At 47.1% G+C, this 15,175-nt stretch overlaps 6 protein-coding genes across 6 annotated transcripts; 3 read left to right on the top strand and 3 right to left on the bottom strand.

Annotated features, from left to right (window-relative positions):
- On the top strand, positions 1-1,364 carry TRV_06386 (uncharacterized protein; the record flags this gene model as incomplete). The annotated part of the gene is made up of 2 exons (XM_003019544.1): positions 1-588; positions 645-1,364. The coding sequence occupies 2 exons, from the start codon at positions 1-3 to the stop codon at positions 1,362-1,364; spliced, it is 1,308 nt and encodes a 435-aa protein (XP_003019590.1).
- Positions 1,365-1,574: 210 nt separating this feature from the next.
- On the top strand, positions 1,575-5,062 carry TRV_06385 (uncharacterized protein; the record flags this gene model as incomplete). The annotated part of the gene is made up of 4 exons (XM_003019543.1): positions 1,575-1,745; positions 1,807-1,903; positions 1,966-2,052; positions 2,106-5,062. 4 exons carry the CDS (start codon positions 1,575-1,577, stop codon positions 5,060-5,062), a joined length of 3,312 nt encoding a protein of 1,103 aa, XP_003019589.1.
- A 318-nt stretch (positions 5,063-5,380) lies between these two features.
- On the bottom strand, positions 5,381-5,767 carry TRV_06384 (uncharacterized protein; the record flags this gene model as incomplete). Its single annotated transcript, XM_003019542.1, has 1 exon — positions 5,381-5,767. One exon carries the CDS (start codon positions 5,765-5,767, stop codon positions 5,381-5,383), a length of 387 nt encoding a protein of 128 aa, XP_003019588.1.
- A 550-nt stretch (positions 5,768-6,317) lies between these two features.
- On the bottom strand, positions 6,318-8,111 carry TRV_06383 (MFS sugar transporter, putative; the record flags this gene model as incomplete). The annotated part of the gene is made up of 8 exons (XM_003019541.1): positions 6,318-6,477; positions 6,546-6,651; positions 6,710-6,823; positions 6,883-7,022; positions 7,078-7,207; positions 7,256-7,746; positions 7,829-8,046; positions 8,079-8,111. 8 exons carry the CDS (start codon positions 8,109-8,111, stop codon positions 6,318-6,320), a joined length of 1,392 nt encoding a protein of 463 aa, XP_003019587.1.
- A 3,705-nt stretch (positions 8,112-11,816) lies between these two features.
- TRV_06382 (uncharacterized protein) lies at positions 11,817-13,487 on the top strand (the record flags this gene model as incomplete). Its single annotated transcript, XM_003019540.1, has 1 exon — positions 11,817-13,487. One exon carries the CDS (start codon positions 11,817-11,819, stop codon positions 13,485-13,487), a length of 1,671 nt encoding a protein of 556 aa, XP_003019586.1.
- A 181-nt stretch (positions 13,488-13,668) lies between these two features.
- TRV_06381 (uncharacterized protein) lies at positions 13,669-14,567 on the bottom strand (the record flags this gene model as incomplete). The annotated part of the gene is made up of 2 exons (XM_003019539.1): positions 13,669-14,301; positions 14,358-14,567. 2 exons carry the CDS (start codon positions 14,565-14,567, stop codon positions 13,669-13,671), a joined length of 843 nt encoding a protein of 280 aa, XP_003019585.1.
- Between the last annotated feature and the right edge of the window lie 608 nt (positions 14,568-15,175).

The following is a 15,175-nucleotide window of genomic DNA, read 5'->3' as shown; positions in this document are numbered from 1 at the left end:
ATGGCCACTCGAATCGCATACGCCTTCATACTCCTAATCAACTCCATTCTATCCTGGGTTATGCTCACTCGATGGGCGCTTAACAAGCTTGAACACCTTACATTCGACTTCTTACCTATAACGTGTGACGGCCAGAAGTGTCATGGCTGGGTTGCGGTCCACCGAATCAACTTCGCCTTGGGTCTGTTCCACATCATACTCGCTGTACTTCTTATAGGCGTCCGGTCTACGAAAGACGAACGAGCAAAACTACAAAACGGATTCTGGGGACCAAAAGTCATTGTCTGGCTTGCATTTATTGTCTTGTCCTTCTTCATCCCCGAGAGCTTCTTCATCGTATGGGGAAACTACATTGCTTTTGTCGGAGCAATGCTCTTCCTACTCCTCGGCCTTGTCCTCTTGGTCGACCTGGCTCATAACTGGGCCGAACTTTGCTTGCAGAAGATCGATGAAACTGATTCAAGACTATGGAAGGGCTTGTTGATCGGCTCTACCCTTGGAATGTATCTCGCCTCTATTGCCATGACCGTGCTCATGTACGTCTTCTTTGCCGGTCAAAACTGTGCTATGAACAAAGCTGCCATCACCGTAAGTTCCGGATATTTCAACCTTAGTTTTACGCAAGCATATACTGACATGTTTAGATAAATCTCTTGGTCTTCCTTATTGTTTCCTTCATATCTATACAACCAGCGGTGCAAGAGTCTAACCCTCGTGCTGGATTGGCCCAGGCTGCTATGGTCACTATCTATTGCACTTACCTTACCATGTCTGCCGTGTCCATGGAGCCAGATGATAATCAATGCAACCCTCTGTTACGCGCTAATGGCACCAGAACTGCGTCTGTTGTCCTTGGTGCAATAGTCACCATGCTAACGATTGCTTACACCACAACTCGTGCTGCTACTCAAGCATTCGCCATGGGATCTAGTGCTGCCCAAAACAACTACGCATCCCTCAGCCAGGATGAACCTGAGCACGGTCTAGTCGTTCAGCAACCCGGCCTCACTCGTCGTGAGATGCGCGCGGAAGCTCTTCGTGCCGCCGTTAACAGTGGCAGTTTACCTGCCAGCGCTTTGGACGATGACGATGACGAATCTGATGACGGTAACTCGAAAGACGATGAGCGAAACTCGACCCAGTACACGTACTCCCTATTCCACTTCATTTTCCTCCTGGCAACAATGTGGGTTGCTACTCTATTAACACAAAATCTCGACATCGAAGCCCAGGACGACCTGGCCCCTGTCGGCCGCACATACTGGGCCAGCTGGGTGAAGATTATCAGCGCCTGGGTGTGCTATGCTATATATCTATGGACCCTAGTTGCGCCGGTTCTTCTACCCGACCGATTCAACGTATGATCTGATGTTCCTGCTATATCTTTTTTACCGGCGTTAATCCTGGCTTTCTATTGGTACATACCCTACCATGTGTCATACCGTTGTTTCCAAGCATATCGCTCCATCTATGTACTTCTGTATTGCTGTATCGATAGGGAATTAACAGAATATATCTTCATATGATTATTATATTATACCATGAAATCGCATAAAAACACGTAGAAATAGCTGATGACGTCAGATGGAAGAAACGTTAATATTTTTCTTCTTAAAAGTCTTAGACGCGAGACGCGCAGCATCAATAACAACCGCCAGCTAGGCGACAATGGAATATCTTCAACACCACACTGCTGCCACCATGACCTGAATATGGCAACAATCAAGCCTATCGAGGCTCGCTCGGTGAGATCCTATAGGGGAGGACACTGACTCCTGTTTACAAGTCTCTAATACCACTCTGTAGGTCCACCAAATCCAGTCGGGCCAGGTCATCGTTGACCTCTGTTCGGTGGTTAAAGAGCTGGTTGAGAATAGTCTCGATGCCGGCGCGACCTCTATAGGCATGTACAATTGATGAACCAGCGGAGAGAACATGACTAACCGGTGTTTCTGTCCTACCTAGATGTGCGTTTCAAAAACAACGGCCTGGACCTGATAGAAGTTCAGGATAACGGCCATGGAATCTCTCCGAATAACTATGAGTCACTGGGTAAATACCACTATCTTCCTCCAGAGGAACAATCAGATCGCTAAATTATATAGCGTTGAAACACTACACATCCAAACTGTCGACCTTCGCAGACCTGACATCCCTTCAAACATTTGGTTTCCGTGGCGAGGCTCTCTCTTCACTATGTGCAGTCTCAAACCTCACTGTGGTTACTGCGGAAGCGCAGCAGGCTCCTAGAGCTTCGAAGCTGGATTTCGAATTCTCTGGGAAACTCAAGAGCACGCAGGTAGTTGCTGGTCAAAAAGGAACGACGGTCTCGATTGAGAATCTATTCAAACCACTACCGGTTCGGCGGCGAGAATTAGAGAAAAATGTCAAAAGAGAGTACGGAAAGGTGATAGCGCTGCTACATGCGTATGCATGTATAAGTACTGGTGTCCGATTCAACGTCAAAAATCAGATGCCGAAGGGGAAGAGCGTGGTTGTTTTCACCACGAAATCTAACCCTACAACACGAGAAAATATTTCCAATGTTTATGGCACAAAGACATTGCTTGCGTTAATGCCGCTCGATTTGGACCTGGAGTATGAGCCGAGTACGGCCGCAAAGAGGTTTTCCAGCCAAGCTTCCAACAAAATATTTGTGCATGGTCACATATCCAAGCCGGTATTTGGAGAAGGAAGACAAACGCCTGATCGGCAGATGTTCTTCGTGAACTCTCGACCGTGTGGACTACCTCAGATTGCAAAGGCTTTTAACGAAGTTTACAAGTCGTTCAATTTGTCACAGTCACCGTTTATCTTTGCCAACTTTGAAATGGACACAAGTGCGTACGACGTTAATGTTTCGCCAGATAAGCAGACAATCTTGCTGCATGATGCCGGTGCTTTGATCGAATCTTTGAAGGCATCCCTTACAGAACTATTCGAGAATGAAGATCAGACCGTTCCTGTTTCTCAGCTTACATTTAGCAAGCAAAGCCAATTAACACCAAATCGGGGACAGACTCCACCAGCCTCGGTCGGTGCAACACAAGACAAACCGGAGGAACCACCAGGTAATGCAATGTATAGCCAAGAGTTAGGACAAGATGATACTGTGGAAGAGAACAACCCAGAACCTACCCAAACATCGCAATCGTCAATAAGGGGTGTTCTTCAAAGGTTCGAAGGTGGTGACCAGGAGAGCTCACCACACAATACCGATATTACAGTCGAGAATGACCCGGTCATTCCTGAATCCAGTGGGGCTTATGATATCCCGTCTAATATCAACGATGAGACAGCAGAAGGTAACCCAACTCAACTTCAGCCAACACAGGGACAGCCCATGTCAAGTAGCTCCATGTTAGGAACGCCAACGCACAAGCCTGGGGTAGTCCAAAATGCTTTTGATCGAATGCGAATGAACCGGATACCGGTAGATGTGGCGACAATTACCATAGGGAACGAGACCTACCAGTCGACTATTGGTAGAGATCCAGTGAAACGAAGGCTGGATAGTTATCCAGGTTTGCACTTACACTCACCTTCATCAAGGACACGAGCTATTACTGTCAGGAGTAAAATAGGCCGAAGTATTCAGTCATTCACCGCCCCTGGAACACAATTAGAGCAGGGACAAATCCATGATGATCCCATCGAGGATGATGAGGGCGAGGAGGACAATGAAACACAATTCATTGGTCGTCTAAACGGAGGTAATGGCCCTGAAGAGGAACCAGAGGAAGACCCTGGAGAAGACAGTAGAGGAGAGGATGAAGTCGACGGAGAGGGACATATTGATGAAGCGCATGAAGAGCGTCGGGTAGAATCCCTACAGCAAGACCAGCCAATTCACCCCGAAGACACTGATTCTCCGGGCTCTGGTTCTGGTGAAAGCTACGTTGATGATGATGAACGAAAGACCAGGGAAGATGCAAAAGTCAATGAGCTAATCAAGGCTGCAGAGGAAGCATCTGCCGTTCCTTCAGAGCATAGTGTGGAGCGGGCAGAGAGACTGATCCGAAAACCTCGCAAGAAAGATTCTACACATGAGCTAGCATGCACTATCGATGCATCTATTGAGAAGATTGAAACTCAGATGAAATCTCTTCAGAGGAGAATACAATCATTGAGTAACAGGGGGTTACATAGAGTTGAAGATGCAGACGATGACGGCGACCAGCAGATTGCCCCTGAGACAAAGCTGTCCCTTGCAGTCTCCAAGAAAGATTTCTCCAGAATGCGAATAATCGGGCAGTTTAACCTTGGCTTCATCCTTGCGACAAGGCCGGGAGTTACAGGAGATGAGAACTCTTTTTCAACCCCGTCAGCGGAGCAAGAGCAGGATGAGTTATTCATCATTGATCAGCACGCCTCTGATGAGAAGTATAACTTTGAGCGTCTCCAAGCTGAGACGACAGTGCAAAACCAAAGGCTGGTGAAACCAAAGACACTTGATCTAACCGCTGTGGAAGAAGAGGTTATCATCGACAATCTTGCTGCTTTAGAGAAGAATGGATTTATTGTTGAGATAGATACCAGCGGTGACGAGCCCATCGGTAGACGGTGCAAGCTGATTAGCCTACCGCTAAGCAAAGAAGTTGTCTTCGACACCCGCGATCTGGAAGAGCTGATTGTCCTGCTTTCTGAAGCGCCGCAACAATCACAAAACAATCTAGGCAAACGAGCAAGGGACGAACTCGATAGTGATGCGGAGCATACTGAACCACCGGGCGTGGCTTCATCGCCCTTCTCGGACTATCTTGTTCCTAGACCGAGCAAGGTGAGAAAGATGTTCGCTATGAGAGCTTGCCGGTCCAGTATTATGATTGGAAAAAACCTTACCCATCGGCAAATGGAGACTGTTGTCAAACACATGGGAACTATAGACAAGCCATGGAACTGTCCTCATGGAAGACCTACTATGAGACATCTAGTGAGCCTAGGACAGTGGAATGAATGGAGTGAGTGGGATAGCCACAAAGAACGCTGGTCTGGGGCTGGGACGCAACCAAGGAGTATCAAACATATATGGGAAGAATTCGTCGAAGATTACAACTCATAGGTGTGATGCTATCTAGATACCTAATATTTGGGTGCTGCCATTTAGATTGCAGGCATCGTCTGCTTGTTGATATATTTTGGATACAAATCAAAACAACTATATAAACCAAAGTCTCATATTTCCCCAACTCTGCAGTCCTGTTTACATGCTGGTTGGGCAAATCGAGCAATTCCAGCCTCTTCTCCAACATACCAAGGGGTGAATATAAACCAGCCTGTGGTAACCAAACAACGGGAATCCATTTCCATAGGCAACTCAGGACGGTCGAAAGGTAACTAGTAAACGCCAGAACGCCATGTCAGGTCCTTTTAACTGAGCCTAAAACCACTTCTTCAGCCAACTCTGCGCCGGCTTCTCAACTCTTCCCACCCTCTGATCCTCCTCTTCCGCTAACCTCAGCGTCTCCTCGAGAACTAGCAAATCCCTTTCCATGACTTCCGCGAAGTTCTGCAAATCGCCAACCTCCTTTAAGCCATTTTGGCCTTGATCCAGCAGCTTTTCCAGCTCTTTGCTCTGCTTGGATACATCCTGGGTGGTCCTCTTCAGATCTTCCTGTTGTTTGTCTATGACAGCTGCGTTGTCATGCAGAGTTCCGGCTCGAGTGCGCAGGTCGGCATCAAGATTGGCACCAACAGATTTGAGAGAAGCCGTAAAGGCAGCACGGGCTTCCGCCGTTTCGCTAGAGCGTGATTCATCAGACGACATCTTGTGTATGATGTGATGCGGCTTGGTATCTGTGTTTGGTAGGGGTTTGAGCGGGATAACTAGCAACCACCGACTAAATGGACCGAAATATATCAGATAAGGGAGTCGGGATTCTCAGTCGCTATTGAGCGGCTTCTTGCAGGTGGTATTCGACTCTTTTGACTGATCATGAAGAAGCAGAGTTGGTCTTGTAGATGTTTTCGATCTGATGACCAGAATACCCGATTAAATACCCCGCATCTGCGGCCCGTTAAATTAATTCGTTGGCCAGTCAAAATTTTGGATATCAATTACCAGATATCAAACATCATCGCAGGGCCTTTTGCTGGCCAGCGACCACGTCGCTAATGACCAAAATATATAAGTGAACTAGGCGTAAACCCTGATAATATTATGGTGGATAATAGCGAAGTCGAGCAGAGAGAACCATGGAAAAATCGAGCCTAAGATACTAGCTACCAAATTTGATATATTAGATACATTCAATTTATCAACCTGAACTACAAAACAAAATATCAAGTTGTTGAGAACAAGCAAATGAAAATCAGGTTTAGACGGTTGTCGATGCGGCAGAGTGCGCCTCGACATGTTGGATAGCCGGTTGTTTCGCCATTACTTCTCGTTCGGTCTCAGAGTCACTACTAGAAACACCCACAACCTTATCACCAAATGAAGTTGCGATTTCCTCGAGAGATTTGTGTTTGGTTTCTCTATTTGACGGTCAGGACGGCGTGCTTGCATATATCAGAGAGGCTTGCTAAGGGGGTGAATGACTCACGGAAAGTAGAAATATCCAACAATGAGAAAAAGCAGAGTGCAGGCAACAAAAACGTAGTAATAATTTTCTTTAATATTTGCAAAAGCACTTGGGCCAGCCTCGGTAACTATATTGAAGCGTCAGAAGCGAGTCATGGATGTAAGCGGGATATAGGAGTTGCATACTGCCAACATTAACTATAAAGTGAGAGGCAGAAGCAAGTCCCATCACTTTGCTTCTAAGGGACACGGGTAGTACCTCCGCTCCATATAGCCAGGTGGTGCTGTTAAGCATGCCATCTAACCGAGAACCTTTAGTATCAAGTATGTCCAAGATGTAAATTTGATTTGGCCCTTACAATAGTTGACAACGAAGAGGTAGATTCCCAGGATGGCAAACCCCTTTCCAACGTGGTTGTTTGTGTTTTGAAATGTCCATTGCATGACTGCAGCGTATATTTCTACCAAGATAACCCCAGATAAGCCTGAGAGAATCATTCTAGAAACGCAATTCAGTACCCATTTGTGACGGTCAATTGCTACTGATGACTTACTTCCGGCGTCCCCATTGATCGGTAAGGTATAAAGTGGTGATAAAATTTGAGAGAAAAGCAACGGTGCCATACACAGCAGTTAAAGCAAGAATTGTCTGCGGGCCGATACCCAGAGATCTATATAGGATTGCTATCTAGACTTAGTCACGCAGTTGAGGGGGAAACGATAGTAACTCACTCTGATAATACTGGATGACATTGACACCAGTGAGACTAGTCATAGTCTGAACGGCAATGGAGACAAGAGCCCGATGTTTGAACAGGTTGAAGACCTCACGGATGGAAGCAACTTCTCTCCTCATCTCGTACTCGATCTGTGCCTTCATCACCGTAAATTCCTCGATAGACTCATTTAAGTCGTAATCACGGCGAATCTTCAGGAAAGCAGCACGGGCCTCATCCACCCTGCCAATTCGCAGGAGTTGACGAGGGGAGTTTGGCATGAAGGTAGCAAGGCCGACGAACAAGATTATTCCCCAGGGGATCTGGATACTGAGAGGGAGACGCCATTGCACTGGACCATAAGGGGCATAGGAACACGCAAAGCCCACCCAGTTAGACATCATAGTTCCTAATGCAATACCACAACCAGATATACCGCCAATAAGTCCCCGTTGATGCGGCGCAGAAATTTCACTGAGGTATATGGGAACAGTGCCAACTAGCCCGCTTTATCAGTTATATATTCTGTTAGTTTTTGGTTCGTAATGGAGGTGAAAGTGGGCGTATAACTTTCGGATGCAGGACTTACCCTACAGCATAGCCTGCCAAAGCACGCCCGGCAAGGAACATTCCAATATTCACGGAAGCTGTCTGTATGGCTGTCCCAACGGTGACCACCACACACATGAACTGCATGAACCGAATGCGCCCAAGCTTGTCGCCAATGAAAGTCTGAGTAAGGGCACCAACAGCCTCCCCTGCTATATAAACAGCAACAACCTTTTTGTTCTTGTCAGTGGCACGATACTAATCGGGATGGACTGTATCTGTAGACTTACAGCGCCTGTGAGTCCATTGGATGGATGTTTCATATAACTGATCCAGCTTTTGTGTGCAATTGCTAGTTAGATCAAATCAGCCCCCTCCAATCATACATCACAAGCACAACGGCCGTGTCTTACTCGTCGTAGCAATACCAGTGTCAAACCCCTGGAATATTAATTAGCTATGGATCTCATTTTTATATAATAGTTATATAAACATATAAACATACGAAGAGAAATGTCCCGATTGCTGCGAAAAGGGCAATCCCAAAGGTATACCGGAAGCCCATTGCGAAAAATGTTCATTAAGCAGCCAAAGATCGCTGAATGAGATCTCCGTGTGAATCCATGGGACAGGTGGCAGTTACTTATACGCATTTCTGCCCGTAGGAAGAAAATTCGAGAGAGTATGAATGAGTGGCCAGGTGAGCTCACCAATGTCATGATACATGCATAACTGGCCTGAATATACGCCGTGTTCTTGTACTCTGACCCCGATCCACTTTGCCATGTAACTAGCGAACAACTATCGAGCTGCATCATCCTGTAACTAGTGACGCTGTGAGATGGCAGTTTAATAGTTAGTTAATATAACCACGACTCGGTGATTTGATTGGAATGTATTATACGCCAGAGCTTCCGCATTTTCCCGTCGCTCGAGACGGCAGCAGAGAAGAATAAGGATATCCACCCTGGAGTCTCGAACCATTCTTCGTGCTCGCTAGTTAACTAGTTATAGATGTCGGTTGCTTGTGGGCTCGTTGGTTATTGTATACGACTGGTTGGTCAGGCCATCTTTGTCCGCCCAAGCCTGGGTCCGCAGAATCCGCGACGGGCTAAGCCCCGGTAGAGCAATCTAAGAACGAGCCTTTGGAGAGATTGAAGGACTTATACTGTTGTGTATCCCGGGTTGCAGCCGAGCTAGTAACAGGTCGTTGTTGGTCAGACGCGCGGTTTAGCTGTGTTCTTCTAGGGGCTTGTACCACCCCTTCCACTCGGATAGTCTGCCTCCAGGGCCTCTTCAAAATGACTATCAAACTGAGCAGGTGGAATACTGTCGAAATTATCACCTCTATACCGCATCTTAGCCCATATCTGGCAGCTTCGTTTAAGTTGGGACTCCAGAAGGGGATGGTAAAGGAGATGGTTTACTGGATGACGTTGATCAACTGCAGAGCTGACGGCACTTGAGATACATAGCAGCAGACGCAGGATGTCTTGAGAGACGTAGTAAGTTAGTTGACGAGCTGCAGCCCGAAGTTAGGAATGGCAAACCCAATCAGGGTAAAATCCAATGGCTGTGGCTTTTGTAAAGTCACACCAAGGATGACCACTACCATGATGTAGCCAGGTAAACAGGCAAGACGAGCTTCCAGTTTTCTGCGTCTACTGTCATCAGCAGAAGTGGTCCGGTGACGCTCCCGGTTCATGGCTCAGTCGCTGCCCGGGCCGGCCAACCGCTCGTCCAGCAGCACGCCAACTAACGGCCCCGGGAAGAAGAGCCCCTGAGCAATCACGCCGATGCAATAGAACCCCTCAAATGCCAAAATAGATAGCGGAAATACCGGGAGATGTGATCGCAAAAGTGACGCCGTATTCTACGATGGTAAGGACCAGACATGGAGATTGCATGAAAAACACAGGCTCCATGAGAGATCATGTGCTTGGCCAGGAAGAATCCTTGGGAGGCGCAGAAGTTCGAAGACCCGTGTGCTGTCCTCTGGGTAGGTAATTATGAAGTGTAGCAGCTGTATGCGGTTGACGATGACAACTAGCCGCCGAGTCCACTGCCGTCCGAGATGGTAAACAAGAGAGCCACCAGTGACACCTCCTAGGGTTGTTCCGGTAAGGTAGGTTGCTGTCTGAGGAGCAAGATTGAAGCTGTGCTGCCATCTCATGATGTTTAGGAATAGGGAGAGCGCTTGTGAATCCGTGACCGGCATCACAGAAGCCGCATTGCAGTAGTTACTCCGTAGAAATGAGATATATCCGAAGCCATGGCCCAGTTCTGTGGATTTCAGGTGTCAGAACTGCTGTAGTCCTTCGTCGACCAATAAATATTGTCCCTTGTTGTTGGATGTCTTAACTTGTTGGCCCCATTTTTCGAGATAGCTAGTCCTTTCTATGAAACCTTTAACCGCCCCGATCTTCAACATCAAGCACTGTGCATGAGGTTATGCATAAACTTCCTTCCTTAGCTTGGATTTGTATCTCCCAGAACAAAGGTAGTCTTCTACCGACAATCATCCTTTGTGCCTGAGAAAGAAATTAGTCCGGGCGCTAAAACCTTGCCAAATTCTAGCATTCTTACTATTCTGTTAGTCCACATGTCTGCTTGATGTTGGATACCCACAGGCAAGTGTTGTCTGTCCAGAATACTTTGAACTTGGCAGGATTGAATGGCTCTGGCATGCCCAAACGGTGTTTCAGCTTGCCGCCTGTATAGACCAAACGGGTTTCTATCAAACAAACAATTTTCTAATATCACCAGGGGCCCTTTCCTTCATGCTGGCAACTTGGGCTAACGAGTTAGCCTGTCCAATCACTGCTATCGTGTAGTTAGCCGCCAGCAATATGACCCGGAGTTCTGGAGACTCAATACCCTGCATACTGCATAGCGTATTTGACATCCAAAAATAGCTGGCTCAAGTCCAAGTCCATACCGGTAACTTGGAACTATGATCATTACCCATCTGCCCTTTGCTTTCGCTCCTCCTCCTCGCGAAAGTAACATGGACGAAGTCTTCATTCTACACTTCGCGTTGTGGTTGGAATTGAACTGCCAGGTAACGGCGGAATTAGTCGGCAGTTAAGTTTCGGGTTCGGTTCGGCCCGGTGATTTTGAGTCGGAGAAACTATTATCCTGCTAGTTAATTCCGGCCCGGGCATCCACAACCTCTCGTACTGGACGTTCAAGACAAATGACATGGAAGACTTAACCTATAACGCGTGTTACCGCTTGCTTTTCCTATTCTCTACTAGATATGATGTCTATGATATCTACAGACCGGTTTCCTATTGGGGGTAGTGGATACAGAGTGAAAGATACCCACTTCGGCGATACGCCAGAGTCAAGACTGGGATGCAACTAGGCTGAGGAGGCACAGCAACAGCCTGGAAGACGCTATGGCATTGAAGGAGGTTTCCATGCATATAATCTTGTTATTCCCCTGCCCGAGGCTGCTTAATGCATAAATGTCTGCCTAACCGCCGACATTACGGGGCTTAACCATCATGTTGAACCGGGGGACTTGGCCTGTGATATCCCCCATGTCGTCTTAGCGCCAGCTTGCTGGAAGCTCCTTCCCAATAATTTCAATGACAGGCTTATTCGAGCCTCATGTGCCCGGCAGATGAGGCTTAGATGCAGTTTTACATGGGTGGGCGCTTAAGGAATTGATTGGCGGTTCACCCCTCTTTCCTCCCACCAGGGGTGACTGCTGCCTGGTGGACACTCACTGAGCTTTAATCCATGGTACTGAGATAGTGCACTTTCCGCGCCCTCATGCCCAAATGGCTCCCCAAGGTACACTTGATATTCAATCTCTATACCATTAGGCAACGAGCAACCGGCTATAAATACTCCGCCAAATCCCCCTCTGGGAGAACTATCATTTCACAAAACACACAAGAATCCGAGATTCACCCTACTACCAACTGCTTCACTATCAATCACTCTACTATCAACGTTAAATCCCAACGCCGTTTTCTTTGTTACTCCTACCCTCTTTTGGTTAAATTTCTTCCACAAAAATGGCCACCACGCTTCTCGAGTACCTTACCCAGCCTAACCCGGTAGTTGACAACAGCAACTCCCTGAAAGGACTTCCAACCAAATGCGTGCCCAAAGAGGACATTCAAATTGTTAGTTGGGATGACTTTACGTATGAAACCTTGATTTCGTGCTATGGCGCCGTTTTGGCTACTCGGTTTAACAGACCATTTCCTGAAATTTCCCCTCCCCTACGCCGTATTGAAGGCGAGGTAGTTGATGAAGATTCCCTTGACCACCTCCTAACTCGATCGATTGCATCCATTGTCAATGAGAGCCTCCGAATAACCTGGAGGGCGTTTTACTCGGATTACCCTAATTTGGCTATTGATATGACTCGTGGAGGTCGAGCAAGGGCCTCCCAGAATAACCCGGACATTCCTCGTCCGCCGCACGACAGGCAACAGGCATCTTCAGCTTCTACCGATCATACGCCTGTATTTCCTGACTGGGCTGGAGTACAAGCAGATTTGGGTCCAGTATCACATCTTAATCTATGCCCAGGGGATACAAAGCTGTCATCAAAATGGAAATCCGACATAGATATGGACAAAGAATATCACGACTGGCCTTATGCTCAACTTATCAAATACTGCGGGGAAACTTGGAATACCAGATACGGATATTTGATTACCGACAAAGAGCTTGTTGTTCTACGCATCTCAAGGGCAATGATTCCGTCAGGAATTGCGAATAAGAGGTCCCCACGCAATGTTGCTTCTCAGCCCTCTCGCCCAATGGGACAGGACAGTCCACTCTTTGTATCTTCTAGCCCCCCAAGCATTCGGTCCTCTCCTGCACGCCAGGGCCATCTGCGAAACATATCAACTTCTTCCGTCGCTAGCGCTATGTCAATAGACCAACCCTCAAGCCGGCCTCGACAACTTTCCATTGCTGCTAGCTTCTCTTCACTCTCCATGAGTGAGGCGAGCGAACACGCTCCGGGTAGCGAACGAATGTCGAGCAGTGCTCACATGCCCAGCAGTCAGTCATACAGAGATGACGGTCGAGGTGGGGAGTACAGGCCTGTGGAGATGAAGAGTATTCCGTGGAATAATTCAGGAAAGGGAAAATTAACGGTCAAACTTGCTCTATGGTGGATCCATATGATGGCAGCTGCACCTGGATGTGATACTACAATTGGACCGGAGTACCCACACATGGATTCTTGGGTGCTTCGTCCTCACGAAGGAGACTACCGTCATACCACAACTGGGCTGCTTTCTAAGAAACTTCCAAAAAATGCTAAAGAAATATCACCTCGTCGAGCAGCTCAAGGCATAGTGACACCGCCACGCCAACGACAGTCTTCAGGCTCGCCACCTGCAGGGCATCTATCCTCCCCTAATCAACCATCTCCTCAATATCCTACTAAAGAAGAGATTACTGGGATGTGCTGGATACCAGAGCGGTCGAGGTGGCAGTACCGAACAAGACGTGGCTCTGTGGGTCTCATACGCCACGGAGTTCCGATCCGGAGTAGTGATGGAGGTTATTATTACATACGACGGACACGCGAAGGAGGTTCTCAATGGGTACGAGCCGAATCCGAAGAAGAGGAAGATGAAGAGGAAGATGAAGACGACGACAGTGATGAAAATGAGTCTAGCAGAAATCTTCCTCCGGCATCTAGTAAGTATCGGAGGTATTAAGACTATCACGAGGCTGGTGTTTCACTATTTGGTGTTTCTTTTTTTGATTTAATTTCTTGGTCCTCTTTAGCTTTCCGCCTCCTTTCAAGGCGTTCTTCTGACTGTTTTTGTTTTTAAGAAAAAGGAGAAAAAAATCGATTAGCCAGTGTGTCTTAAGCAGAAAATGGAATAACGGTAATTCTCAGAACCAAATCTTGATGAAACTTACTTCTTTAAGCATTCTTCGTAAATCGGCAGCTCGATTCTCATCTTCATACTCTTCCGCTATGGCTATGCCCCTTATAATGTTCTCTTTGAGAATTTCATTTATCGAGCCACTAATCACTTCACCATCCCTTACACATTCCACCCATTCACTGGCTTCCTTATCAAACGATTTGAAGTATTGCCGACGCTTTTCATTTGACCATAGAACCCGCGGGTACGGATATGTTGTGACACGCCCAAGATCAACAAGAAACGAGCCACGATAGTTTCTAGGCTGGGTGTCGTCAGGAAATAGAAGTGCCTTACGGGCAATCTTCATTTTTCGCCGGATCTCTGGGACATCATCGAGTGTCATTGGGTTTGGGATATAGTCTTTGACGATCGCCCATGGGGTATGATGACTGAGATACTTGGGCCGCTGTTTGCCAGATAGTTTCATCCAGCCATGGCACTTAACAGCCCAGGTACCGTTTTTACCCAGGCTATCCAGCCTAGCAAATGCTCTGGCTTCATTTGCTATAGGGCTAACATAGTGGGTTTCTCGTTCCTTGAGACGACGCTTAATTGATAGAGGAGCATCGAATCTCCATTGTTTGAACTTCAAGGGCTACGAGTAAGAATCTAGCCAGGATAAAAATCCAGGAAGGAGGGGCATATACTTACCACCTTAAGAGCATATTCACGGCCTTCGATCTTGACTAAATAGACGTCACCTTCTGTGCCTCCTCCTAGAAATTGTTTATAGCGGATTGGCTTTTCATGGTGGACAAAACGACGCAGCTGGGGATGGGATGTCGATTTTCGAGTCGGATCATCCATGGGGAGGTCCGAAAGCCAGCGGCCTATCATCGAATCATCCATAAACGACGACATCCTGGCTATTTAATTGTATATCACATCAACAACTCGCCCTGCACGGTATATGTGATGTGCTCTGGAGTGCTCTGGACTGCTGCCTGTCTTGTTGCTTGGAAAATAAGATTAAGCTTCGAATTGGAACCTTGAGGTCTTGCCCGGGCGGTCTGGGCTCCACTCGGATAAACTAAGTTCCCGGCTTGGCACAACCCAAAACCAACAGCAAGCCATTTGCTTACATAATGAAGATTAAGTAATACATCTAAACCGTATTCGGAAGTCTATAAACAACGTCGAAATAAAAAAGCTGGACAAAAACAAGCAACTTTCGCATATAAAATCAGCAGAACTCTCTATATACGCTGCTATATTTAATATTAATAAATAGCCATGGCTCATCGGTGGAAGTTGTAATGGATTTTCGTCAATTGGACTCTTTTGCCGCCCGTAGGTAACTATATGTTGTGATGCTCCCCGCAGGCCAAGTCAAGCTACAACCAAGCTGGGTTACTCCTGAACACATCCACGAATAACAACAAAAGTGGCTATTATTTCATGCTGGTTTTCGAGCTCTGATAAAGTAGGGAAGAAGCTTGCCAAAGAACGAGTGCAGCGGTCGAGTGCTA

This window comes from Trichophyton verrucosum, assembly GCF_000151505.1.
Source record: "Trichophyton verrucosum HKI 0517 chromosome Unknown contig00699_1.f1.exp, whole genome shotgun sequence".
Lineage (NCBI taxonomy): Eukaryota > Fungi > Ascomycota > Eurotiomycetes > Onygenales > Arthrodermataceae > Trichophyton > Trichophyton verrucosum.
This window is presented reverse-complemented; position numbering and strand designations above follow the sequence as displayed.